This window comes from Plasmopara halstedii (assembly GCF_900000015.1).
Source record: "Plasmopara halstedii genome assembly, contig: Scaffold_430, whole genome shotgun sequence".
Lineage (NCBI taxonomy): Eukaryota > Oomycota > Peronosporomycetes > Peronosporales > Peronosporaceae > Plasmopara > Plasmopara halstedii.
The window spans coordinates 674,712-684,242 of NW_020187350.1; the positions used below are offsets into that span (position 1 = coordinate 674,712).

General features: G+C 45.9%; 3 protein-coding genes across 3 annotated transcripts; 2 read left to right on the top strand and 1 right to left on the bottom strand.

Annotated features, from left to right (window-relative positions):
• Positions 1-2,572: 2,572 nt before the first annotated feature.
• On the top strand, positions 2,573-4,635 carry PHALS_09709 (uncharacterized protein; the record flags this gene model as incomplete). Its single annotated transcript, XM_024725013.1, has 3 exons — positions 2,573-3,322; positions 3,388-3,462; positions 3,523-4,635. The coding sequence occupies 3 exons, from the start codon at positions 2,573-2,575 to the stop codon at positions 4,633-4,635; spliced, it is 1,938 nt and encodes a 645-aa protein (XP_024575833.1).
• A 408-nt stretch (positions 4,636-5,043) lies between these two features.
• Positions 5,044-5,802, bottom strand: PHALS_09710 (uncharacterized protein; the record flags this gene model as incomplete). Its single annotated transcript, XM_024725015.1, has 1 exon — positions 5,044-5,802. One exon carries the CDS (start codon positions 5,800-5,802, stop codon positions 5,044-5,046), a length of 759 nt encoding a protein of 252 aa, XP_024575834.1.
• A 2,195-nt stretch (positions 5,803-7,997) lies between these two features.
• PHALS_09711 (uncharacterized protein) lies at positions 7,998-8,195 on the top strand (the record flags this gene model as incomplete). Its single annotated transcript, XM_024725016.1, has 2 exons — positions 7,998-8,047; positions 8,081-8,195. The coding sequence occupies 2 exons, from the start codon at positions 7,998-8,000 to the stop codon at positions 8,193-8,195; spliced, it is 165 nt and encodes a 54-aa protein (XP_024575835.1).
• Positions 8,196-9,531: the final 1,336 nt, after the last annotated feature.

The following is a 9,531-nucleotide window of genomic DNA, read 5'->3' on the forward strand; positions in this document are numbered from 1 at the left end:
TCAGGAAGGACACATCGCGCTCGACCACCGAGCTTTGAGATGGCTAACGCCACGTGCTGTTGCTCGATCTGGGGCATGGCAGATGCGATAACCATCTCGACCTCTCTCATCCAGAGCAGGAGATTCTTTTCATCCTTCACCTCAAAGACCTTAACGCTCACCATGAGCAGCTTAGGGCGGGGGAAATCACCCGTTACTGACGGTGACGTCATAGACGCAAACGATGCAGATATCTTCTGCTGCAAGTGCTCTAGCAGCGCGTTTTCGTAATTTGAAAACGCCCCTAGACGCCCACCGATTCCCTCGGGGCCTTGCGCAGCAAGGTGATGCACGCCCTCAGGGCCAAGCAAGGACATCAGCTTCCCAAGCCGTCCTACATGCCCTGGGGCAAAGAGGAACATTATTTCATCCTCACAGCGGATCAGTCTCAACGACTCAGGTGTAGATTGACTACTAGTGCTACTAAGTGCAGCGGGGCTGCCGTAGCTTTGCGCTTAGAGGAAGCGTAAGTTAGGTCATTGACGTATCGTTCTAAACCTAGAACAAGTACGAGTTTAGCGGATTGCAATCCTCTAACTCCAAGAGTAATTACAACCTTTACTCAAGGCTAATTAACTCTTCCGCTTAAATCCGAAACTGACTTAATTTACTTTTATCTGCGGCAAAGCCGCCTAATTTTGGTATTGATCTCATCTGGATACCAATGAACAGATGCGTCGATACGATGATTTGATTAAACAAAGATACTTTTCGATGCATGACCCGTTCATGCATCGAAAAGTATCTTTGTTAAACCATGTGACTTGGCGAGCCCTACTGTAACAATCATTTGGCTAGCAGTGTGCAATTCATCGATTGCTTTTAATTTACTTACCACGCAAGAACATATTGTCAATAAAGTAGTAACCAGGCAGCTGTTTATAGTAAATCTAAATATTTGTATAACTACTGGCTATCCAGCCCCGTACCGTATTCTTGTTGGGTGTGGTCACACCATGCCCATCTGGTGTGACACACACCCCTGTTACCAGGGTATATGTAACCCCGTTACAATTATGCCCTGCTCGCCACCCTCTTATCGGTAATATGTTTTAAGAGTATGCAGGGTCGACCACTGAATGTCTTGCAGGGTAACGTCGAGTTCCGGTGGGAACGAAGCTATTCAAGGAGGGAGCCTGGGCCTTCGTGATCCTTGTGAAGAATGAGTTCAATTTTCAGAAACAAGCCATTCTTGCTAAGAGTTGTGGGGACTACAGCCTCGGACCGTTTAGTGAAGTCCAGAAGATATTTATAAATAATGAGGTCAGTCGTGTCACTATTTACGACTAGCAGCTGTTAAAACGTTGACACCACGTGAGGGCTACAAAGACGTCGAATAAAGATATGGAAATATTTAAAGTGTGAAGGGTTCATTGAGACACTTTGTTAGGATGTAAAGACTTTGGCAGACTTGAACGCCAAATGGCTCTGGACCTGGATTAGATCACGATCTCATCATAGACAAGGCGTGATTAAGACTTCATGAGCAAAATTCGACTGGAAGTCGAATCGATTTAGGGCCACACACTCCGCTTTGAATGGAGCTTCGACAAATCATTTTTTGCCAGGAAGCAGGTCGCCGGCATTATCCTGCGATAGTTCTGGAACAACAAAATCTTGTTTGAATCCATTAGCAAAGCTTGTTCAAGGCCTTGATCTTCGTAAAGAAAGCAGTAGTGACAGTGAGCCACTTCGGTAACCTTTATGAGTATACAGAAACTAGCAATTGTTTGTCATATTTTTTTTGAGAATATGGGATACATGTAGTCACCACTGTACAGTGGCGGATAAATGCCCAAAGAATAGTTCTCATAGGACGTATATAAGCGACTTGGTGTCGTGGACTCCCGGACAAAATTTTGGGGTACAGTGTTACAGTAAGGTGCTGTCTTCCGTACAAAGCACGATACGCAATTGGTTACAGAGTAATTCTCCCAGTCGGTGCTGATGTTCTGTATCAGGAAGGCTACTGGCAAGTGCTTAAGGCTCTCGTCAAATCTAGATGCAGCTGCCATCTCTATTCAAACTCATTGTTTACAGTACTTATGCTGTAAAGCAATAAGATCAGCTGCGCTTTATCTAGTGCGCGTGATCTAGTATAATGAATACGACGAACTGCTCACGAGATTCGGTGACATCATTCTCATTGCATAAGCACTTCTGGTGGAATGCTTTAAGAATTGCTGTTTTTGCCCGGAAGCTGTCGATCAAAGCGTTCATACGTACCTAAGCATAGACCTATATCGACAAAATTTGTCCATAGTCGCGCTGAGCAGGGACAGCTCGATGCGGATTGCAGAATTTGCCGTGCACTATGTACAGAAGAAGCTTTGACTCTAATGGTCAGCATCACTAAGCTCACAGATGTAAATCTCCGTCGACCTTACCGGAAACAACACAAAGAGTTTCTATCGTGATTTCATGTCTGTTGACTCTAACACATAGTTATCTTCACTATGTGTCAGAGTCAACGAAAGGTTTATGCTGCTCAGACTACCAACTATGTAAAGTATTTATCTCAAATGATAAATGTATGAATACGTATACATATAAACTACTCAACATTGCAAAGCTTAAATTCAGTCCAACTTACGCTCAAAGTCGAGTTCGATTACAAAAGGACGAGACGAGTATGGCGTCGAACGAACTGGCGTCAATTCTTGCTCGACGCCGTGCTAAAGCCGGCGGGGAGAGCGAAGCTCCAATCCCTTTAGTTGAGCAAAGTACTTCCCCAGCAATGGCGTCTACCCCAATGGCGACAAAAAGCTCTATTGCGGAACGGATCGCACTTCTAAAACAACAAAATGAAGCAGCCGATGTGGCAGCCCCCGCACCTGCGGTGCCGCAAAGTAATATTTTAACGCCAGAATCAACAAAGCTATCACAATCGACAGGTAGCAGTGTTCTTGACATCGGCAATGAGAAAGCAGCCGCAAAAGCGATGGATACGTCGGCGATAACTGCTTCAAAAGAGGAAACGGGCACCGGTAAAACTTTAAGTAAGATCCAACAATTGCAAGGTAGTTTGGGAATCGGTATGAACTCATTTGGACGTCCAAAGGGTCCCTCTAGTGGTAATCGGAGTGGCCAACGTGAGTCCATTATGAGCACCGGTGAGGAGCACTATGGACACACACAGCACGCGATGGGTGTAGCCATGCCTGGCTTGACGGGCTCTGCTATCCCCATGCCAGGGCTAGTAAAGAGTAATTTTCGACTGCCTGGCACGGCAGGTGGAGATTTACAGAGCACCGAGACTTCGGCGAATCTGGACAACTCTCACGTAAGTACAATTATGCATTGAGATACATTACATTCTCTGGTCCTGATCTGGTGATAATTAAACAGGCGACCATGAATCGTGTTGCAGGACCAAAACGTCGTGGTCCCATGCGACCACCACCAGGAGCTTTTCGACTTCCGGTACGTACAATGCTACCGATAGTATTTCCTTTGCTAACCTTGATACAACCATTAACGTAGACAACGGCTGCGCCGAGCCTCGATAATAGTGAGCCAGCCCAGTCACTAGTTAATGAATCTGCTGAAGTTACTGCACCATCTCGTGATGAAGGTTTTGAGTTAAAGGCTTCTAAAGCACCTGTTCAGGTATCACCACCACCTGCACCTGATAGTTTGTATGCTAATCCGGCCTCAAAAATTCAGCACAATGTTGTATCATCAGCATCCGCGTCAACAAACGCAACTTCTCCAGCGGCCTCTTTACGTAAATTGCCGGAGCCTGAAGCGATTCCCCCCATGAAGCCTTACCAGATTCAAGACGATGATCCATATGCGCCAAAATACGATGATTCTTCTGAGCAAAATCGGTATGCTCCAACTGGTTTCCCAAGCGCACTGATGGCAAACTTTTCCATGGACGAACTTACAATCGACAAGCCAGTTTCAAGGCCAGCAGCCACGTCGACACCGAAAAATGAGCCCACATCCGACATTTTGTTGTCTCGTCCGACGCCCGAATCTACTCGGTCAGAGCCAGCTCACACCCCTGCACTTGTGTCAGCAAGCAATCGATATCCTTCACCTTCACCAGCATCTGAGCCTGTACCTCTGGAAGTTTCGCCGCATGTTCCGGTGCCTATGGCCCCTACAGCGTCACCTTCACCCGTTTTCGTGACGTCAACACCTCTTACAACGCCTGCACCTACACCTGCACCCGAATCTACTCCGAAAGCCATGGCTGAGGAAAAACCAACATCAAGTTTGGCATTATTTGGTGGTACTGCAGATGATGATAATTCAAGCGAAAGTGACTGGAGCGACGAGGACAATGATGGTGAAAACCAATCGCTGTTTGGCGCGCAGGATGAAGCTCCCAAGCTAGCAGCTCCTGCACCAGTTTCGTCTACTTCGTCTCAGCCCAAGCCAGAGTCTCACGAAGCCACTAGCCTCTTTGGCGGTCCAGCCAGTACTGCAGCAATGAGTGCTTCTCCAGCTCATGGCTTCGTGCGAGCCACACCATCTCAACCTGCTATTCCCCCAGCACCTTACAGCTCACTTTTTGGCAGAGCTGCGAGTAACAGCAGCGAAAGCGACAGTGACAGTGATGATGCGAGCAACCTTTTTGGTGCGTGAGAGCTGTAATAGCGAATCAATCACGTAAGGAGAAGATGAAAGGGATGCACAAACGGGCAAATTTAGGGGTCTGCTTGTGAATGTCCTCTTGATTCAAGCTGAAGTACCTTCAATGAGATTCTGTTCTAGTCCTTAATACGATATTTCTAATTATTTGTAAATCTTGCTAACAACACCAATTACCTTGACACCTGATTAACGCTGCAATAAGAGAGACAAAAGCCGACAAACTTGATTGAATCGCTGCAAAGTAAAAACGCACTCTATAATGAGCAAACCTTCAAACGCTCAGTGCCAATACTCGCGAAATATCGCGTTAACACCACCTTTTTTGTCATCTAATCTCCTGCCACGTCTCGCAATTTAAGATGCTTAATGCACCGGTCCGCGACTATATAATTTTTTCCCTCACCATTTCTGCGCAGGTGCGATCTTCTCAGTATTTATGTAAAGCATATCTTCGATTTTAAAGTATCGGCCCCAGAAATAGGCTTTGGATCCACCCACGGCACCAATCTTTCCTTGTGCGGTGACCAGTCGTTGTACAGGAAGATAAGCGGGCGAGTCTGGGTGCAAGAACGTTTTACGAGAACGTGCTTTGTTGTATACCAACATGGGATGGATAGTACTCAACGATCCATCGGACTCAACAGCCACTTGAATCTTGTAAATCTCACCAAGTGATCCCTCGGCATCACCCTCCTCGTTTGTAGTCATGCGGATCACAGCCTGGTATGGAAAATCTTCCAGTTTCGATGCAGGCTCATCTAACTTTACAGGTAGCCACACCATATCATCGGTAGCTCCAGCGACGTCGACACTTCCTTCTCGCAGCGATTTTGAGTTGCCACCGACAGTCATGAGCTTCACAGGCGTCTTGTCTTCCTCCCCTGATGGTGAATTCATACCGAGTCTGTGCATGTATCGTTTCACGCGCTTAAAAGGCACGCGCGCAAATTTTCCACCATGTGAAACAACTTTGTCGTGCATGCGCTTGACACCATAGTCGGGATGTGCAAACTTGATTGCCTTAATAAGTGCCGTGAGCTCATCGGCGTCCACATCGTCGGGACTACGAAAAGGTGATCGAGACGGCGACGAGCGTGGTGGTGATTGCTTTGGCGTGTGAGGAGCAGAGTCATTGGTCTTGGGACTTGCGCCAACCATGATGAAGGTTGTGTAGAGGAGTGCAAGTAGGGGGAAGATCGAAGACTGAGTTGCGGCTATCTACTCGCTGGACACATGAATTAAAAATTCGTTTTGAACAAAAATAAGGAGTACGTATTTTACGTCGTGTACACTACCAATTGACAGTATCGATTCACGATATCCGCAAACAAGTACTGGATATTTCTGAAAAGGAAAAATGAGAATGACAATGAAATAACCGAGGTCAAAATTTGATGAGGATATGACTATGACAATACCATATAAAAAAGAGTTCTGGTGGATAAAATCGTTATGAAATGGTGCCAAAAGGCCCGCAAAGGTTACCACGGAAGCGGTTGGGCATGAGGCGCTTGTGTGCCTGGAGACTTCGTTGCTGGACTTAACAGCGATTAATGGATCCAGCTTTTTCTACCTGGTTTGTTGGATTGGGCGACAATGAACGCAAGCTAGGTTCTTCGCCATTTTTAAAGAGGATCACATTGAATGGTAAGATTACTTGCAGTCTGTTGTGCGACCTTTAGATTCATGCACAACCAAACGAGATGAATAGAATACACAGTTGAGCAAGATGTTCTAGTCCCATTGGTAAAGCGCTTATCTGCTACACCGAGAGGCTGCTGTATAAGTCCAGTTAACAGTTGCTGTGTAACTATCTCAACACGGCCGATACATGTTCGACTAGATTAAGATTACACGTTGCTATTGCTTTACAGACGAATCTTTTTGGCTCTAAGATTTTCGTACGTGATGTATACGTGTCACCAAACCAGGCGATTGTACGAGTGCAGCCTTAATCTTTTATTTTTCAAAGGTTCATTAACGTTTGCAGGTGCACAAGGACTTCTTAATTTGCGCACAATCCAATTACTTCCATCGGAAATTGTGGAGTACCTAGACCATTCGATGAAAGAAGATGTCACATCATGCGTTCTCCCTATGCTGCACAACTATGGCTACTCACTTCTGCACCGGTGTTTCTTTGACCCGAGTGCCAGCAGGAGCGAGCGACAAAGAATTTGATACATGATTTGGCTGCGCCATCGAAATGCTCGTGGCTTGCTGCTGCAGGCGCCAGCGCTCAAAGGAAAGTACTGCCTGACGCCGCCATTCGTTTATTAGTGGACCCGTTCCTACGTCTCTCACTTACAAATACAAAAAGAAAATATCGACAGTAAGTCACTAGCCATGACTCGCCATTAATTGTGTCTCGTATGGCGTTCGACCATACGCACTGCCACGCGCCAGATACAATGGGGAAACCGATACCAAATGGCGCTTGCCAATACTTCGCTTCATCAATATCGATGGCGGGATCTCGTCGCCAAGTCATGACATAGAGTCTGGGCAATTCGTTAGACATTTGATAAATTCCCAAATATCTTGGTGGTAGCCTGTGCGTCGAAGTAGAACAAAAAAAAACAAAGTTTCACCGATAATACGAGAAGGTGAATATTTTCCAAGTGAACATCTTGTTTCTGTCTTCTGAGCTCGAATCACAGTGATCGACCTTTTAAATGTCGACTTGAACACGAACACGAATCTCATTCTACAACGCTTGTACGTGATCAAGCGCAAGCTCGTGTACGACACGCGAATCTAGCAACGGGACTTGCTTGCGCAACATATCGTGTCTACTTCTGTCAAATACGTATCCAGGCGCATTGGTGCACAACGGCTCGGCCTCCAACCAAGAGTGTATCATAAAAATCTATACCCTGCACATGGCAAGCACTCGCCGTATCCGTCAGAGCGACTGTCGTTTGGCTACCTAGCAACCCACGGTCATATTCTATCTGGGGGTCAATCGGCGCCTTCCCATAGACTTAACGGGTGACTCAGTCATTTCCGACACTAATCTCGCTACGTCAGCAACAGCACCAGCACCAGCACCAGCACCAGCACCAGCACCAGCACCAGCACCAGTAGCAAAAGTAGCGCACTGCGTCTTTTGCGCAAGCCACCAGTGCGCTGAAGCGCACAATGAAAAAGGCAAAAAAAACGCAAAGAACAAGGTTTTACGCTCTAGCACAGATACACGTATAGTTTGCATTCGGCTTTCAAAAGCCGACTCTAAAACTGCTGTACAAATCCGACACCGCGTTCTCGATCTCCACGTTCTATTGTTCGACTCATACAAATTCTTCATTTAGCTGCTTTAAGCCCCGAAAAAGCCTTGACAGCTGACAGGTTTTATGACTGTACCGAACAAAAAGAGAGGTTTGCTTAGTGAGGCTGGTCGACGGTACGAAAATTTTGCTGCAAAAGACATTTGTAGAGAAAATAATCAGAACGCTTACTTAAGCACAAAAAAAAACACGGAAAAGTATTTTCTACGTCTTGCTTCCAACCGCCTCTCGGAACTACCATACAAGGCAAAGAGCGAGCTGTGATTCATTTTCGAGCGGTAAAATCTACGCTTACAAAAAACCATACAGCTGTCAAACGGATCTGACGCTGGTTTCGCGAGCGTATTAGGCAGTAAAAAGCACTCGCGCATCGAAGTTGACTTCTGAGATCTCATGGTTAGACTACAGCTACAATTTCTCGATGGTATCGCTTAGATTAGCTACTTCCAGGGGTTCCAGTCCATGGACGATGTGTCTGAGTAAAGAGTGTGAATGATTACATAAAGAACGGCGACCGGTTCCTCTACCTGAGAAGCGTCCGGGCACAAATAAGATCTTGACTGGGTCTGACTTCTTTGAGAAAAGAGTCAACAAATATACTAAAGGCGACGAAGGCATCGCTACCATCGAAGTGTTGGAAACAACGCTGAACGACAAGATACAGCGCTGCTTCTTATGTCATCATCACCTTAGCACCTACTATCTACAGTCATGACCAATGAATTAAGGGCCTCATAGATATCCGGTCGAGTACATTTTAGCGTATCACAATTTCACATGAAAACGCTAGCGATGTGCAGTGACAAGGACGTTGACTAAATACTTTCAAGTCGCTCTGATGGTCGAAAGGGTTCAAGTCTTATAGCCAATCGCTGCTGAATCTTCAGGTCGCTGTCAACTGAACTTCGTCAAAATTTGGCAGGTGAATGCTGTCTCAAACATGTTTTCTTACCATCTGAAGCAGCATTAGCGTCCTCAAAGTGAGCATCAATGGCATAAGTTGATCATCTCTCTTCAAGGAAAACATAGTGTTGAAGTATTTCGTGGCAAGCTTTCAAAAATCTGAGTCTTTCATCTCCCCAGCTTCAAGCAGAAGGCCTTCGTGGACAATACCAATTCAATGCATTATCGACCGCGCGCTGCCAAAAAATGAAGTGCTTAAAGGATTCAGTCAAACGCTAAAAATTCTTATCTACTTTAATAATGTGTACAGCTACGGGCAAAAAAAGAAGCAGCACTATTTGCTAATCGAATTTTGATGAATACGCGACACAGTCATATATCACAGCAGAAAACGCGTCTTCACCAGTCTACTCTCGCATTAAAACTAACTAGAATATATCATCATATCGGACAGATTTTGCGCGCACTTTAGCGACGACTTAAAGCGCTTCATGTCAAAGTATGCAGGCAACCTTCTCGGGCAAATTGTAAGCTTTCGGTCAGTTGTTCAGCTGTATAGTCGAGGATGCCTAATCTCCCTCGCTACTACTATATATGCAGTCGTGGTGAGGGCGATTGAGAGAAAGCTGAGTGTCACCGCAACCCCGGGCGAGGTTTCGAAGAAGTGGAAAGCTATCTGAGAACGCCTGGAAAAATT